Source organism: Peromyscus eremicus, chromosome X (assembly GCF_949786415.1).
Source record: "Peromyscus eremicus chromosome X, PerEre_H2_v1, whole genome shotgun sequence".
Lineage (NCBI taxonomy): Eukaryota > Metazoa > Chordata > Mammalia > Rodentia > Cricetidae > Peromyscus > Peromyscus eremicus.
The window spans coordinates 24,517,538-24,536,934 of record NC_081439.1 but is presented as its reverse complement, the minus strand read 5'-3'; the positions used below and the strand labels follow the sequence as shown (position 1 = coordinate 24,536,934).

Genomic DNA, 19,397 nt, shown 5'->3' with positions numbered 1-19,397 from the left:
ACTGCTGTCCCGCCCCCAGCAGGCTGGAGCACTCCGACGCTTTCCCCAAAGCACAGCCCCTGACAGCTCGGCAGGTCATTCGCTTCCACCACTCGGAGGCCCCGCCCCCTTAGGTCTCCCCTGGCAACCGCCTCTATCGGGCTTCGATTCCTGAGTTTTTCACTCTGCTATTGGGCCGGGTGTCCCAGCGTGCAATGCGCGGGCGGGAGGTTCGGAGTCAATTAGTGCTTCTGGGACATGAAGATTAAGCTTCCTTGGAGAACTGTTTTTTCCTCCTGACCGTTGCGGATACTTTGGATGGTGAGTGTTGAGTATATCCGGCGATTATTTCTGTTAAGAACTTTTTGTTGTAGTGTCTCGCATTATAGTGCTGGCAGGCCTGGAACTTGGTCTATAGCCCAGGTTGGCCTCAACTCTCAGACATGCTCCTGTTTCTGACTCTGATGGAGACTACAGGTGTGGCCACCGCTCTTGGTTGTGGAGTGTGAGACGCTTACAAGGCAAATACCTTTGAACTCCGAGTTCAAGTGGCTATAGAAAGTTAAAAAGAAAGATGTTATTTTGAGGTGCTTGTTCTTATCAAGGTGGGGATAGGGCTATTATTTCTGCCATGTAAGTGACATTTGTAGTTGTCACAGCTCGGGAATGGAAGTGCATCTGATTTCTAACGGGTAAAAGCCAGGGATGCTGCCAAAGTTGCAGGACAAGTCACAATGCTTATCCAGGGCAAAATGCAAACATTGCCAAGGCTGGTAAAAGCTTAGATTTATAAAGTACTGGAACAAACTTTAGGTTTGGTGGTTTAGTTGAACGTAACAATGCTGCCTTTCTTAAAAATTGACAGATACTGAAGATTACTTGTATAAATTGTAAAAATAAAGCAAAACTGTTAGCCTAGGGACTGGGGATATAGCTCACTGGTACCATGCATGTTGGAGGCCTGATGCTCAGTCTCCAGCAGCCCTTTACCTCCGCCAAAAAGGAAAACTCAAGTCTTCTCTCATAAATCCCTCATCTGTAGCTGGTTCACCACAGTAAGGCATTTAGCATTTTCCCTCACAGTGTTTCCTATATTTACATTTTTATGGGAAAAATTGAACACATTGTTTAAAACTTGTTTGAAAATATTCATAAAAATATTTGAATAGCTAAAATCTCTTCTAGACTCAATTCCCACTTCAGTACCCTTACTTATTAAAATTTAACCATCATGATATGCAATACATTCCTTTTAACTGTAGTGTGTGATGTTCCATTTGTTTGTTTTCGTACTGGTAATCATTCAAATTTGTAATTTTTATATTGCAAATAGTAGTGCAGTATATATTTTAGAGTAGTAGTATCCTTTCATATGTGGGTCTGTTTCTCTTGGGTCAGGTCAGAAATACAATTGCCAAAGATACACATTTCAGTTTATTGTCATGTTAAATTCTATAGTCACCTCTCTCTTTCATAAATGACTTATTAATTATCTCCTATTAATGAACTTTGTCCCTCATTCATGTATTTTAGTGCTGTCACTCAGATGGAGCAGTACCATTCTGTGATTTCTGCATTGTTAGTTCATTCCATGTGTTGTCGTTACTTAAAAGAGTGACTCTGCATGTACAGCCACTGAAACAAGAGAGGACAACAGTTTTCTGTGTTTGTTGAATTTAGAGGATGTTCCTTTGATTACATTGATTTTACCCATTCTCTCACACTGCCTTCCTCTGGGCAGTTTGTTCTTAATAGAGAAATGCATGCCATGGCAATATGATTAACAGGGTTGGCTCAAGAGGCAAAATGACTCTTTTCTAAATCAGCATTGCTGATTAGTATTATAAGCATGGTGCAATGCTGCAACCTTGGGACAGTTTACCTTCATTACAGTAAAAGGGTCTGAATTTATATAAAGGAAGAATCAGAATGCTCATTCTGAGAGAATAGTCATAAACCTGAAATGATGTAATGCATGTATTGTAACTGACAGAGATAATAAGCACAAGTGATTGATCACAATTACTTAATTCTTCTGCTCATTTTCATTAGTTGTATTCACCCTCAATTTCCTCCTATTTTGAATACTAATATTTTTCCTCGGGTCATTAAAAATGTATTGTAAAGTAAGTAGTATTTCTGTTTTTTTCCAGAGTGATTTGTGAGTTTTTTTCTTTCATCGTGCGGCCTGTACAAACTGTTTTTAGGAAGCAGGGCCCAAGTGCCTTGTCTGTGGGGAGCAACCGAATTCAGCAATCAACATATTTAGGGAAGTCTGAGTTTCAAGACAAGTAAACCATTGATTAACTGCATCTCATCCTAAAGAAGCTAATAAAAAACCCAAATTAGATTTAGTAGATTTGTAACAGAGAGGGAAGTAGAACTCATAAGAAATTTCCTGAACCAGAAAGATATCTGAAGTCATTTTTTTTTTCAGTGTTCTCGGGGTCTCTCCGGTTTTCTGGAAGAGTTCTTGCCTTCTACCCTGCTGTGGCAGAGTCTAGTTTCTGCTGCTGCTTTGCACACTCCAGGCTTAGATGGCCTCGGGGCTTTCAGGAGGTTCTCCTGCTTCTGCTTCCCATCTCAACAAAGGAATGCTGGGATGACAAGGCATACCACTGCATCAGGCTGCTTTTTACTTGGTGAAGTCTGGTCCTCCCACTTGTATACCTTCCTGATGGAAGGTACTTTTAATAGAACTTGAAAATGCAGCTTGCCATGCTGATAGCACATTCAGGTATCTTTTCTGACTTAGTTATTCACAGTCTTAGAGTTGTTTAAGGAAGTATGGCGTTGTCACCAGGTGCATGATACGTACCTGTAATCCCAGCAAGACAGAGACAGAGGCAGAGGAATTATGAGGGCAGGGACAGCAAGGGTCTTTTATATAGCAAGGCCTTCTTTCCATAGAACGTTGTCACAATTGTGTAAGAAGTTTTAATATATTTACTTCAAATGAAATGTATGATGACCTCTGTGATAATTTTCTAACAAATTATGTTTTCTACTCTGCCTGTTCCATTGAGTCCTTCTTTTTTCCCCCCTTAGGATTAAAGGCCTCAACTGGAATCCATTTGCGTTTGGAACTGGATCAACACAGAGACTTGATGTATTAGAATGGCTGGCAAACAAGCAATGCCATTTAATGAGCAAGCAAAATTCTTGTGTTATAATGGGGAAATCCTTGTGTTTCATTTGTCCAAAGGAGATTGTGAAGTGCCCACAGATACATCTGTATTATATGTCAATAGGATGGTATTTGACAGAGGAACAGAAACGTTTGTTCTGATATCCACGGGTTTTTTAAACATTAAGGAGAAAGCTTCTCATTTAAAAATTCTGTGTTGTAAATGTGTGTCAGATTTCAGAACTAGAGTTAACCTCCCTTGCATTTTGATACAATGTACACAATACAGTAGTAGAGCTTTCAAATATTATATACTGTTTCTTCACAATCCAAACAAATTTGAAAAGCATTTGAGTTTTAAACTTCACCATGCATTGGATGACAGCTTACAGATCTTTGATGGCCCCATAGTTTTTTGGCAATATCTTGACAAATTCTTCTATATATCGTCCCAAATTGGGAAAGTTACTAATATATCAGTTAAACTTTCCTCTATTGAGTGGGTAGGTGAGATTGAAAATTTTGGGGTAGTATTTTTGGGTCTAGCAGAACCACCTGAGGCTAAATGTACCCATAAGCTTTCAGAATCAGATTATGAATTTTCCAATTCCAACCTTTGTGCATATATTCTTAAAAGTCAAGAAATATTAAGCAATAGCTACCTTATCCCTCTTGCTTACAGTAGTGTAGTAACTCATGTGCATGTCTGTGCAGCTGAGATGGTCAACAACCAGTTAAGAATGTCTCTGATTGCCCTTACAAAAAAGAATCAGCTCGTTTTGTTCCAAAATGGTGTTCCTGTAAGAGTATGCCAGCTTCCATTTCTAGATCCTTGTTCCGTTCAAATTCTAGATTCAGGTAAAGGAAACCGATTTTTCATCGTGTCATTCAACTCCAAGGCTTGTGCTGTTTCAGAAAAGAAATTGAAGGTACAGTGTTTGATCTCAGTCTTACAGTAATTCAGTTGGTAGCCTGGGCTTTTCTTTTCCTGTGTTTGCTTTGTTTTGGTTTTTTTGAAATAGGACTAGGTCTTCATATGTAGTTCAGACGGCTTTAAGTTTTTCATCCTGCTTTCCTGAATCCTAGGATTACACCCTTGTGCTACCATCACGTCCAACCATTTTTAGACTTTCTAAGCATCCCTATTTTGTAAGTCAGTTTTTAGCATTAGTCTTTGTAGCTGTTTCACTGTTTTTTTGTTTTTGTTTTTCTTTCCTGAAGTTGTCTGAAGTCTCTCTATAATAGTTTGGGGTCTTGGTGTTTGAAGTCAATAAAGCCTTTGAGTTTGGAAGCATAAATATATACCTACAATTATATTTATTTGTCTTTTACTATAACTATTTGTAATTTTTATTAATGTAATCATATTGGAATATCTAAGTTATAGGACGTAAAGTGATTATACTTGAACAATTATACTTAGCAGTTAAGAGAAAACAGTAACCATGTAGGATTTAAAATGGAATGAAACATTTTTAATATTGAATACTGAGCCTTTGCTATGAAGACCTTCTGTGAGAGGTTTTAGATAGTAGAATGAATACTTTTTCATTTAAATAATAAAACTATCTTTAATAGCAGTTTTGTCCCCATGTGGAAAGTAACAATCTTTCTTTGTGGAAGCTGTGAATCTGTTCATTCTGTTTCATTCCAAGAAGGAATTGAGGTAGCTTACAAGAAATACAAACAGGCATAAATTCAAGTAAATAATGAAAATCTAAGTCATCATGCTCCCAGACCAGCTCTTCATAAAAGCCCCAGAGATGTTTAATTCAGTGATAGGACTACATTTTCTCTTAGGGTTTCCCTCAAGTGGAAACTGTCTCTGCATGTTTTGACAAGAATATGAGGCCGATGTCAGGTATGCACGGATATTTGTGTTTTCAATAGAAGAGATTCATATGTTCTCTAGTTGTCCTGTTTAATAGTCTCAGGAAGTTGTGCAGTATTTGAAATAGGAGTGGTCTGAATTAAAAGATATTAAAAATGGCAAGTCGACCTGAGATATCAGACTTAGTAAAGGGCTAGGTATGGTGCTACATTGTAATGCCAACAGTGGGTAAACCAAGGCAGAGCCAGTAAGACCTTGTCTTTGAAAAAAAGATTTAGTGAAAATGCAGTGAAATATTTTGATTCTTAATTGATGACGTCTAATTGAAATGGTAATGTTCTGGGCAGACTGGGTTAAATAGTCAGCCCTTCCTATCTAAGTGGTCAGCACACACTGATTCTGCCAACAGCAGATTTGAAATATTTGACAAAATCTAGGGTTTGTATTGAATATGAAAAACCTTTTTCCTTGTTTCTGTGCCCTAACAAGTACAGTATAATCAATGAAATGTTGTACTTTCAGTGTATTTGACGTTATAAATAATCTAGAGATATTTTAAAGTATGTGGCAAAATATGGGTAAATTATTATTATTATTATTATTATTATTATTATTATTGTTATTATTGTTATTTGGTTTTTCGAGACAGGATTTCTCTGTGTAACAGTCCTAGATGTCCTGGAGCTCACTATGTAGATCAGGCTGGCCTTGATCTCAGAGATCTGCTTGCCTCTACCTTCCGAGTACTAGGATTAAAGGCATTCACCACTATGCTTGGTTATATATTATATACAAATACTAAACCAATAAGCATCCACAGAGTCTTGATTCTCCAGAGGGTTTAGGAGCTAATCTTCCACTTACTTACATTGAGAAATGACTATATTACTTTTACATTTTTACTGAAAATTTAAAATTGTATGTGTGCTTCCCATTTTTGGTTCACTTGTATTTGTGTTAAATAGCACTGTTTGAAAGATAGTCATTACAAATGTGCATGTACATTCATGCATAGTTCTTTGATGTTTACATGTCCTAAGAATGTCAAAAGCTATACCCATAAAAATCTCACCAACATGATTGCCTAAACATGTTCTGAACATGTTAACAAATTTTGATTGCCAGTGTCTCCTTTCCATAGTTCATTATGCCCCATAATTGTGGGGAGACATGTAGGTTTTCAGATAGGCTGCCTCCCTGTACAAGTGAAGAATCACAGCTTTCGAAATTAATCCTGGAGGACCAGGATTGATATTTCATTATGTAGATTGAAATGCCTTATTTACATTCTTTCCAAAGTATAAGCCGTCTTCCTGTGTCATCTAGATAATGTGTCTGTGTTCTTGGATTCAGGGTGGGAAGTGTAGCTCTTCTGCCCTTGGTAGGTGATCTGATATTTGTGATGTTAAAAGCTTTTATCTCTATGGACCTTTAAGGAAACTATTTTAAACTCCGTGCCTCCTATTCTATTATAAACTTAACAGATCATTCTATTTAATTAGAATGCTTCTAGGTGTCCTGCTGTTAAGGATCCATTCATTTCCTTTTTTGGCCCTGATGATAACAATGCTTGTACCACCACCACCACTGGGGTTAGGCTGTTAAGTTCATCTTGAGTGTATTTTACTTTGAGAACTCTTCAAACATGTACTGGTACCTTTTGGTTATCCAGTGCTACTGAATTCCTTGGGGAATTGGTCTGATTGTAAACAGCGTGTCCACTGAGGCTTATGAGAAATAGGGTCATCCTTAAATTATCCATGCTAGATAAAGAATCTTCACTAGAGTTTTACTCATGCTAAATATTAGGCTTCCAAAGTTTTAGTTATGAGAAGTGATTGAATTTGTACATAGATCATGAGATTGGAACACAAAAATCAGGACTGTGATAGTCTTTAGATAAGCATTAATAAAATACGACATAAGTATCTTGCTATTTACAAAGTTGTCATAGTTCCTTATGGTTTTGGATCCTCTAGTAGCTGTATCTTTAGCTTTTGTATTGCAACTTTCATCAGTCATTTGTGAGAATGAACTTAACAGATTATAATTGCACAAAACAAAAAGACTTCCTAGTTGGTTCATATTTTTCCTTTCCGTATTTCTCTTGTAACACTCCCATTCTTTCAGGTTGTTGCTAAGTGGGAACAACTTAGCTTAGTCCTGATAAATGACTTTGTTGGAGTTGGAACTGAACAAGTACTGGTCATTTTTGAGGATGCTCAGAACACAGATCAGCTGACTTCATTTGCAATAACAGATTTTGTCAGAATAAGCTATTCAGTAAGTTCTGTTTACATAGTATGATTTAAGAGCCATTTTAGTACTTAAAAAGCTTGATCCTCACTCTAAATAGTGTGTATCTCTATCTAAATGATTTCATACTTTTCACTTTAAAAGTATATAGACTGACTCCTTTAAATGTATGCATTGTCCTTTTCAACAAATGTTATATAAATTGACCTTGCTTTTCATATAAACTTGTTTTGTGGTATATGTATATCTAAGGGTCACTCAAATGATGGTAATGCTGTAAGCAAACTTTATTGTTGCTTCTGAAATATCATTTTGTATTGACAAATAATATTGCATTAATTAAGGAATAAAAGAAAGTGAAACTACTTCTTAGAAGAGGAAATAAGTGACTATGAAATGGCTCAGTGGCAAGGGTACTTTGTTGCCTAGCCTGATGACCTGAGTTGTGTGCCTAGAACCCACATGGTGGAAGGAGAAAGCTGACCTCCACAGGCTGTCCTCTGACCTCCACACACATGCTGGGTCACATGCTGTGGAACACTTCCAGTCCCAGAAAAAAAAATAAATGTAATAAATGTTTTCAAATACAAGAAAAAGGTGAAGCAATCTTGAAGTCTTTATCATAAGAGAAATGATTTTCCCTGAAGTTTCATATTTAAGTAGAATTAGAATCTCTCTAATTGTTTTCTTTTGTAAAATGAAGATGATTGGTCCTTGCTCCAGGGTTTTGTAGAGAATAATGAGACAGTATACAAATTTGTGATACAGTATACAAATTTGTGATACAGTATACAAATTTGTGATACAGTATACAAATTTGTGATACAGTATACAAATTTGTGATACAGTATACAAATTTGTGATACAGTATACAAACTTGTGATACAGTATACAAATTTGTGATACAGTATACAAATTTTAGGTGGTAGCAGTAGGACCCGTAGTGATACTTGCCCAATTCCCAGATGTTGAAAATACATAATTTGTTTTGCATGAAGAACTGCCCTTTAGATAAATAGTGATTGTAGTTTTTTAATCCTCTGAATTTTCCATTTATTTCAAAGCTTGTTTTGATCTTTTCTGTTATTAGACTAAACCACTGGATTGCAGTGAAGACTCTTTTGCTGAAGAGGAACATGAAAATTATTGTTTGGTACTTCCAGCACTGGAAGCACAATTAGAAGTTAGTGTCTCAATCTGCTCTTTCCTTCTGCCTTGTGATTAACAAGTTCTAACTGAAGTAAATAACATTGAAAGGGGATGGTTACAGTATTCAGCAACTCAGTGTTTAGAAAAAGGGTATTTCAGAGAGCTCTATGTTTGGGGCACTGCTGTAAAAATAAATTAATATTATAAAGATGAGTGTGGTGTTGCAGGCCTGTGCTTTTAGCACTTGAGAGGTTGAGGCAGGCTAATTGTTAGTTTGAGTCCAGCTTTGGCTATACATAGTTCCAGGACAGCCTAGGCAACAGAGCAAGACCTGTCTCAAAAATAATAACCCAAACTACTATGCTGTTACATATAAGTATATTGTCTAGAAATGATAACTTTTTGCAGTAGGATTTAGTAGGGTTAACAAGCTATATGAATGAAAATAACAGAAGCCCAGTTTTAAAAGGATCCTGACCTACAGAATCAGTATGTCACAGCATCTCTCTTAGAAGGGCAGTGAGTATAATAGGTTATAGCACATTAACAGACATATAACAGTCTACTTTCAAATTTTCCCTAATAAACTTCTCTACAAAAGCCAGGCATGGTGGCACATGCCTATAACCCCAGCACTTGGGGGTAACAAGAGTTTAAGGTCAGTATATACCATGTTCCAAGCCAGCATAAATGAGACTCTCAGACAGACCATGAAAAAATCTCTGCAAAACAATGATTGTTTTTGGTTAAATATACCAACTGTATTAGTTTTCATCACTGACAAAGTTCCTAACATAGGATCTAAGGCAATATTTTTCAACCTGTGGGACATGACCCCTTTGGGAAGTCAACCCTTTTGCAGGAGTTACATATCAGATATCCTACATGTCAGATATTTATACTATGATTCAGAGCAGTAGCAAAATTACAGTTATAAAGTAGCAATGAAAATAATGTTATGGTTGGGGTCACACAACATGAGGAACTGTATTAAAGGGTTGCAGCGTTAGGAAGGTTGAGAACCACTGCTCTAAGGGAAGGATTTCTTTTGGATCACAGTTTCAGATATTTCAGTTCTTGGCTGGCCAGCTGCAGTTGCTTAGGGCTTGAGATGAGGCAGAATATCGTGACAGCAGGGGTGTGGTGGAGCACAGCTGGGCATCGCATGGTATCCACGAGGCATCTCATGGTATCCACAAAGCAGAGAGTGTGCTTGTGTTAATGTGATTTCTCCTCTCCCCTTTTAACTTTCATACCCTTAGTCCGTGGGGTGATGGATGCTGCCTCACATCCAGAATGGGTCTTGTCCCCTTAAGTTTATTATTTTTGGAAATACCTTCACCGATCCTGTGCTCTTAAGTTTTTTTGTCAACTTGATAGAAGCCAGGGTCATCTGGGAAGAGGAAGGTCCTTTAGAGATTAACTATTCCTCCCCTTCTCCTCATTTTGTATATGATGAAATATGCAGACTAGAAAGATTAAGTGCCGTAGAGCTAAAACTAGAGTCCATTGCATCAACATAGTTGTTAGTAGGGAAGAAAATGGAGGACCCATACCTTGAAGAAGCTGGTGAGCATGTAGCAAGATGCTGATCATCATTGTTTGTAATGCCCCACACCTAGACATTAACACAGATCCTCCTCAACAGAAGTGAATTGTGCTCATGAGATGAAGTGCTGTAGAGCGCCGAGAAGGAAAGATATCCAGCTGTTAGGGACAACAGGACCAACCTTAAAATCTGAGGTACACAGAATGGTTCAATTTAAGAAGTGTTCAGAAAACATACAAGACTAAAAACACTTCGTAGGAAAATGTAGAAAAAAATGGTAAACTCAGAAGACAAGCAAAGAAGTTATGTTAAGAGTCCATGTAGTGTTGCCTTCTGGCTAGAATAAGACATTTGTGACTATTCAGGCCTCCCAGGCAGCCCCCAGAGTGCTTCCATATACTTGGATATAGTTTCGTGGGTGCTGACTTCATTCTTAGTCTTCAAACTTTCCCAAACTGTGGCATTTGGGGCATGTATAGTAGCATCACAGTAAGGAATATTAGAGCAAGGCTTGGTGTCAAGCAGTGCAGTTTGTCCCTATACTGGTTTTTGCTCGGGTTTCTGGTTATAAGGAGACGAATGAAAGTAGTCCTTAACATACATGGCAAAACTCTGGAAAGGTAAAGCCATCTATTGGTTGCAGGATTATGTGTATAGGGAAAGGAGGGAAATGCTTTATTGACTAAATTTCTTCCGGTGAGCTTGGTTTAGTTTTATGGTTTAATAACCAAACTACACAATATTTGAAACTAGAGATGTGCTATTTTGTCCTGGAGCACAGGGGACATGATGAGAGAAAGAACTGACAGAGACTAAGTGCTAATTTCTGAGGGTTCACTTTCAGTCAGCTCACCTTGAATAGATACGTCCACTCCAACCCCAATTACAAGCCACCAAGTACCTGAGCAATGGACTAGGAGCACTGTGAAGCAAGTAGGAGGAGGCCACCATGAGATGTTTCAAAATGGTAGCTACACTTTACACAGTTTGTAATGAGGTAAGGTAAATAAGGTAAATAATTCAGTCTCCCTCCTCCATCGTCTAGCGATTGATTAAAAAAAAAAACTTTAGTTCATAAGAAAGGAACCCAAAAGGTTTTTAAATATGGAAAGACATTTTATTAGAAGCTGGATTAATACTTAAACAGCCTCACATGTCTATCTAAATGAAGCAACTTCTGTCAATTCAACAAGACTATTTACACTTTTAGTAGCAAAATATATTCCAAGATTTTTTTCATCCTTAGAGCTGAAATCTAATTAGCTTGCACAATAAAAGAAATGTATTGCCCTATTCCCTGTTCTGAGCCAAAGTTAGTTTCTTCAATAGTTTTCAGTAGATTTTTTTTTTGTCAGTGGAGTTGACTAGGAAAAAACAAGCATAAAACAGATTGTGGCCATTGTTCTGTTGGAGGCCTCAGTTTTATTCATAGTGATACATGTTATTGAACTCAGCATTGGAATGGATGCTAATGTATCAGTATGCTCAGTTTGGTGCATAAACTCCACAGCAGTTACTTCCGTGTCTTCCGGGGAACACAAAGCACTTCTTATGTAAGAGAAAGAGAATCTATAAACAAAAGAGCTTTTCTCTGAAAGTGTTCTCTGCAGAGCTTATTTGCACAAAGTACTTCCTGAATTAACGACGTGTCCAGTTTCATTTGAAACTGTCTCTGGTAACTTTTTCTTTCTATTTTACAGGCTTCGTTTGTTTTTCTTAACAAATTACAGAAACATATCTCATTTAAGGATAAATTTATTGCAAACTCTTGGAAGGCTCTTTTAAACTCAATTTACGGGAAAGTTGATAGTACGTCAAGTGATGAGGAGGTAAAGTTAATCATGTGACTATCATTTATTCAATTGACAATGTGCAATCTGTTTGAGTTATTTAAATTATAATAAAGTAGAAAATATTGCTTACTGGATCGAAAAGAAGAGTGACAGGGTAGACTTTCATAATATTGAAAAACATTTGTTCAAGGAGCCAATATTAGTCTGTTTAAGTACAAAACCAGCTCTGCCACTTCGTAGCTGTGTGACTTCAGGCAAGTTCTTCACCTCTCTGTAGCTCAATTGTATCTATAAAATGTAGAGAACAATACAACCAACAAAGGAGGCTATGGTATTGTGAGGATTGGTGTACAAATGGTATTTAGACGTAAAAGTAAAGATTCAATAAGGAATACAGTTATTTCCCCTAACTCTGGTTTCTGTTGTTATTATATATTTATGGTAATGACATGGGAATGGCCCGGACAGTAACAATAAAACTTCAGCCAAATTCGATTTGAGCTCAGTGCAAGTTCCAAAGTGGACTGTTTTCAGTATATTTGTGGTATATATTATCACACTGTATTAAAATCCACTTTTGTGTCCCCACTGCCTCTATATCAGATAACTCATCTTCCCGTCATGATTCTTGACCTGAGCATATAATTATGTTTCATGAATTTTATTTTAATAAGTTACACATAACCTATAACATTTTATTTATTATATAATTTTTATTATTTATTTATGATTATACTGTATTATAATGTATTTTAAAATGCATTTTGACATTGCAACATGATATCATCTACAAATGTGTTGGGCTACATTCATAGTTATCTTGAAAAGCATGTGGTGTGTGGGGCTCGGGGCTGGGCATGCTTCTTCATGCTATAAAGCCACAAAGCTGGTCTTCCTTGTATGCCTTTTGATTCATTCCGTGCATTTATTTTAGTCACCTGTTTTGACACATTTTTCTTTAAGGACTGCCTTGTTCCGTTCTGTGATGGAGATGAAAACATTGTCCATATCCCTGAGGGGAAGTCATCAGAGACCTTTCAAGAGCCAGAACATATTGTAGAGCAGACATGGTGTCGTGTACTAGACGATGACTTAGTTGTTGGAATGAAAGTCACATCTTCGAAACTGTAAGTAAATTTTAATATAATAATGCTATGTAAATGCTACATACCAACCCTATCTAGTAGAAATTAATGAAAGGCACATGTAATTTTAATTGTTCTAGTAGCCATATTAAAAATTGAAATAAAAGCAAGTGAAATTAGTTTTAGTATTTTATTGGGTACCCTCCATGCAAAGTTTCATTTTAACATATAATCAGTATAAAAACTATTAATGAGATACTTGTTTTCATATTGAGCTTTTGAAATTTGGTTTGTCTAACAGGTTTTAATTTCCACTTGCCATGTTTCTACTGTTTAGTAGCTGTATGTGTCTTGGCCAGCAATGTTCTACAAATATCCATTTTATACAGATGCATTGAGTTTATTTGAGGAGCATGGCATTTACAAAATTAAGATGATATTCCCAGGGTGGAGATAATTAAAGAGCATACGGAATGTTTTATCAAAGCATTGAGAATTAGGAGCATGTAGAAACTTTAAACTAGCATGGACTGGAGAAAGTTTAGTTAAATAACTAAATGTCTAATAATAGAAGATTTTTCTTCTCGGGCTGTTGAAATCATGGAAAGGGAACTAATATCTCTACTGTCTGAAGCCGAGAGAAAAGCTTTCCCAACAAAACAATGAAGCACAAATATGCATACAGACAAGTTGGAGAGACTCTGCTAGTTTATTTGACTGTAACAGTGTGGAGTTCAAACAACTTACCTAGTAATTTGAGGTTTCTAGTTGATCTTGTTTCAGTGAGTTCCTTTTTATTTCATGACAAAGGATCTCACTGTAGCCTAAGTTGATCTAGAACTCTGTTTTGCCGAGCCTGGCTTCAAGCTCTTGATCCTGGTGTCCCAGCCATCCCAGCTCAAGGATTCCAAGTGTATTACCATGCCTGCCTGTTCACTGACTTCCTAAGGTGTTTGAGGTGATGGGTTTTTTTGTTTCATGTGGTGAGTTAGGTGAATCCGTTTTCTAGTCTAAAACTAATTTTGCAATCCTGAGTTTTATAAACCCAAATTCATTATATAGTTTGGGTGCATTAATAATAGATTTGGTTTCCTCATGTTTGGTCAAGAATATTTTCATTTGTGAACACGAGTGAAGTCGCCTTGAAATTTTTTTCAATAATATTTTCTTGGTTTTAGTCCCAATGCTGTAACGGTTTGCTCATTTGTTCATATGTATTTATTCATGTCAAGTCTTGCTTTGTTGCCCAGGCTAGCCCAGAGTTCCTGAGTTTAAATCATCCTGTAAGCTCAGTCTCCTAGTAAGCCGCGCTGTTTTGTTTTTCCTGGTCTATGGAAGACTGTATAAAATCCAAATTATTTGGGCTTTGCCATTTGGTTGTACTGATCTGGAAAGCAGTGGATTTTGAGATAATTCTTAACTGGTGATCAATTTCTCTAAAAGTTGTGGAGAACACAGATTTTATTCTTAAACACCATTTGCTTATGTTTTCTAGTAATTGAATGCTGTGATACGTACAAACATTTATCAACTGTGCTGTCAGCAGTTTTCGTTCTAAATCTTGTGTCTGTTCATGAGCAATTTTCCAGAATTTTGTTCATTTTATTAGACTTTTCAGTCGAATAATTTCGCTTTAATGATTTATGATTTTGAATTGTTTCCTAGTTTTTAAAATTTCTAGTCCTTCATTTTCTTACTATTTTAGGCTTATACTATTATTCCTTTTATAACTGTTTCATCATGATGTGATTGGATATGGATTTCTTTATATTCTCCATTAGGCTGTTAAACTTCCAGACTTTGAGAATTGACTTTTTTAAAAGCGGTTCAGGAAAGATACTAGAAGTGATGTTACACTTGTTCATTCTGTATTCCATGTTTCATAGCCTACCTCTGTACCTTCTGTTCATCTCGTTGGCTCTGATATAGTCTATTCACTAATTTTATCTCCAATTTTCTAGTCCACTGTTTATTCCACATTTTCATTTACATTTGTTCTATTTATCCCTTCCTAGGTTCACCTGGTCATGTTTTATTGTTTCATAATTTTCAAGCTTTTATATCCTTAGTATGGTGAACATGATTACTTTTTTAAATGCTTTTTATGTATAGAAAATTTCAAACATACCAAACCACATGGTGATATCATCTCATGACTCAGGTCTAATAATTATCAAATTATTACTAATCTTGTTATATATGCACCTTTATTCACAACTTTCCAGATTATTTTGAAGCAAAAGTTTGTCATCTGTAAGTATTTTAACACATACACACACACACACACACACACACACACACACAGTGTGCCCCCTAAATCAGAAGTTAGATCTCAAAGCTGAGTCATTGACTAAATGTTTGAATTTATATTAAAAGAATACTGAATAGATAATGCCTTCTTCCATCAGAAAGCATGTAAAAATGCTTTGGGATTTATCAGCCAGAATAACATTGTTAAGAACAGTTCTTCAGGAATTGGATACGTATGCCCTTAAATGATGTGATTTGTAATTAGAAACAAAAGCCTGGTCAGGACAAGGTGCTTGTTTGTAGCTCAATGGATTGTTCTTTTGGGATTTTTATATGCAGAGATAAGAGCTGTCTTTGGTTGGCTGGTTGACTGTGGGGTTTTATTCTTAGTGGTAAAATCTAGCATAAATCCGTGCTGATACTTCCAATTTGGAGTAAAGACTTTACAGTCTTATCACTACGAGTCTTGTAGCTCAGTTTCTCCCCCTCTTGCTGAAAAACCCCAGCTCTCAGTTACACCAACAAAATTATTCTTTCTTCATTACACAATCTGTATATGATAGTCATGGAATCAAAATATCAACAGTATGATTATTACAAGTTGTTTCTTTAAAATCCTTTGCCTAATCTTTAGTATACCCCAGCAGATAGTGAAATTCCTATCTTTGGTATGCATCACCATTCCTTGATAACGTGATAGAGTTGGAATGTGCCTAAATAAACCTGAGTCATATTTGTCAATTATAAGGAATATCAATCACAAAAACTTTTGTGAAAGATAGGAAATAATCTATATTTAACAGTTAGATTTTAAGTTACTCAGGGAAGGTTTACTTCAGTGGTATTTTATTCTAAATTATTACCAGAACTTAAAAATGAGTAATTTCTTTTTATGTATTTCAATAAGATTCATTCACTGATAATTTCATAGAATGTATTTTCATCATATTAAGCCTCCTCCCTCAGCTCCTCCCAGATCTACCTCCACCTCTCTACCCACAAACTTTATGTTATTTCCCTTTTTTAAAAACCCAGGAAATCTAGTTTGTATTAGCCAGCTCCTCTTGGGTGTGGGGACTACCCAGGAGTGTGATTGATGTACTGACATCACAGACCTTTTCAAGTCTGTGTGGCTTTTACTCCCAACTCTTTAAAATTTTGCATTGAAATGATTTTTCCTAGGGAAGGAGAGAATAACTGTTTTCTTGTTTTTTGTAAACATTTAATCATTTATTTGATTCTTTTAAAAAAATGTGCAGAATAAACCAAATTCTCGTTTTTTCACAGATCTCCTAATGAAATGACTTTATCACTGATAATGGATCAAGGCAACAGGTCCAGCTTTCAGCTTATGAAGTGTCAAAGTCAGGTGACAAGGTTGAGTATGAGTTCTCACCCAGAAGCGTACTTGATGCCAGTGGAAACAGGAGCGAAGAGAAAAAGGGTCAAGTTGACCTCTGGGAGCAAGGATGAGGAAACGTCTTTTTGTGAACAATCCTCTAAGACAGAACCTACACACATAATGACTGCCGTCATGCCTCTTTCACCACTTCTAGTATTTAACAAATTGTGCTGCACTTTACTGTTAAACATTAGTGACAGAGAAAAGGATAAAAATACTGTACATGATTATATTGTATGTGGCAACCTTGATTTTAATCTACAAGATCTTTTTAGTATGAACCACCTACTGGCGTTCCCAACGAAGCAATCAATAGGTAACTGGAGGGCTAATTTTTTGTTGTATGCTTAATTGAATCAGAAGATTTTGAAAATTGGTTGATAGCAGACAGAATTTAAGGATAGGATTTGTGATGTGCTTTTCTTGTAGAACATATGGAAGATCTTTTCTCACTTCTTGCCGTATTGCACAAATACTGTTTTCTTGTCACATCACCTGCCCATGCCCCGAATCTAATGAAGATGTGGCTCTTGAAACACATGAAATGTGAAATCATCAATGACTTTAGAGAAATATACCTTTATAAAAAGCTACGAAGTTGTGGGGCACTCTTCTCTTGGAAGCCAAGAACAACATTTGAAGGAATTTTAACAGTATACTGCAGGTAATGTATATCCCGTTCAAACCAATTCAGAGAAGTTCGTGTGTCTGAGTGGTCTAATAATCTCTGTGTAGAATTCTGTGTTAGGATATGTCACAAACATGGCCTGGTATTGCTTGAATGGATAGAAATTTGATTTCTTTTCTTTAGTTTTTTGTTTTATATATTTTAGACCCTAGCAGTTATTTTAGAGTTTACCCCTTCTCTATAGTGAATTTTCAGTAAATACTATGTTGCTGTTATTACTGAGCAAAAGATACATAATCAGGCCAGTAACTTGACTGCTACTAAGTTAGTACAGGATATGTGTACTGATATAGTCAGCATTTTATTAATGAAAGCATGCATTTTTATTATCGATCTCAGTGTTTATGAGTGAATATGAATTGGTTACTATAATATGTTGCGTGTGACTCTTGTGTCCATTGCAGTTGTAGCACGTTTGTCTTGTACTTTTAGGAACCAAGGAGTTTTATTCCAGTGTCTTGACTATCTCTTCAAAGTGCTCCCTGAAAAATGTTTCTTCCAGTACCTGACATTAGGAACTGAGGATGTCCTAATGAATCATTTGTCATCCACTTTGGAGCAGGAACTAGTTACCTTTTGTTCTCTTTCTACTTCTGCCTTTGAATATGTTAGAGATGGATTGGTGCATCCGTATAAGGCAAGCAAAACAAGTAATAGTGCCACAAGTGCTTCAGAGGCAAAGGCCAAAATCCATCTGCACGAACAAGAAGTACAGAGAGAAAGACTGATACAGGACTTGAATCTGAAAGTGAATGGTTCCAGCTATGCGGAGATGACTTTGGCATTAGCTGAGACGCAATTGAAATCAGACCTTATTGCAGAGAAACTGGCCAATTTGTAATTATACTTTCAAAATCTTGTTTTAAAATGTTTCAACTGTCATAAAGTGTTGGTTTCACTTGTTATCCTTTGTTAATATAAAGATTAAAACTTACTATAATCCCTAGGGTCTTGTTTTGGTTTTATTGTTTTTGTGTATGACGTAGGATCTCATTCTATAATTTAGGCTCTCCTATAATTCATTATGGAGCCTGTACTGGTCGTACTTAGGATTGCAGAAATCTACCTACCTCAACCTTCCGAGTAGCAAAATTAGAGGTGTGTACTCAATTATGAGTATTGATGACACAATGTGGTATTTCTAATAGAGCAGCAGTTTCTTACATTGTCATTTTGACTCCTTTTGCTTCTACTTTCTATTGCAAGGGGGCATTTGACTGTGTCTGGAGACTTCTTTGTGTTAGAATTTGTAGAGGAAGATTTATGTTTATATAATCAGAAGAACTGAGACAAAATAAGAATGTGTAATAGTGGCACTTTGGAATGGATGATTATTTGTTGTGGGGCTTTGTTTTATGTTAGTAGGAAGTTTAGCAGCATCTCGGACTTCCTCCACCCACTAGATGCCCATAAGATTCCCAGCCTACCTTTGCAGGGAGTTAAAGCCAGGATTCTATGAAACCTTCCGCTATTCAAGGATAGCTCACACAGCAAAGAACTAAATCCAATAGTCCAAAGAACCAAAATGTCAATAATTTAGGTTTGAGAAATCTTTTCTTAAATTTACCACTTAAGTAAAAAATATTTTGCTCTATTTTTAAAAAAAGCTTCTTTTTGTGTATTCTGCTTAGTAAAACATGGCATGTAAAAAACCAACTTGAAATGGATGAACTAAATTGGATTGTCAAAATCACTTTCAAAATTTTTTTTACATTTTATTATTTTTTTATTTTAAAATTAATTTAATTTTACGTATCAGCCATGGATTGCCCTGTTCTCCCTCCTCCCGCCCCTCCCCATCCCCCCCCACCGCCCTCCCTCCAATCCACCCCCCATTCCCATCTCCTCCAGGGCAAGGACTCCCCTGGGGATTCAGCTCAGCCTGGTAGATTCAGTCCAGGCAGGTCCAGTCCCCTCCTCCCTTCACCCAGGTTGAGCAAAGTGTTCCAGCATAGGCCCCAGGCTCCAAAAAGCCAGCTCATGCACTAAGGACAGGTCCCGGTCCCACTGCCTGGGGGCCTCCCAAACAGTTCAAGCTAATCAACTGTCTCACTTATCTAGAGGGCCTGATCCAGTTCCATGGGGGCTCCTCAGCTATTGGTTCATAGTTCATGTGTTTCTACTAGTTTGGCTATTTGTCCTGTGCTTTTTCCAATCAAGGTCTCAACATCACTTGTTCATATAATCCCTCCTCTCTCTCGCTGATTGGACTCCCGGAACTCCACCTGGGCCCTGGCCGTGGATCTCTGCATCTGATTCCATCAGTCATTGGATGAGAGTTCTGTCAC

General features: G+C 36.8%; 1 protein-coding gene across 1 annotated transcript; it reads left to right on the top strand.

The window, feature by feature from the left end:
- Nucleotides 1–80: 80 nt before the first annotated feature.
- Fancb (FA complementation group B) lies at nt 81–18,025 on the top strand. The gene is made up of 9 exons (XM_059251301.1): nt 81–300; nt 3,028–4,035; nt 7,068–7,220; nt 8,284–8,376; nt 11,592–11,720; nt 12,648–12,811; nt 16,307–16,737; nt 16,851–17,085; nt 17,542–18,025. Exons 2-9 carry the CDS (start codon nt 3,097–3,099, stop codon nt 17,948–17,950), a joined length of 2,553 nt encoding a protein of 850 aa, XP_059107284.1. The 5' UTR covers nt 81–300; nt 3,028–3,096; the 3' UTR covers nt 17,951–18,025.
- The last annotated feature ends 1,372 nt before the right edge of the window (nt 18,026–19,397 follow it).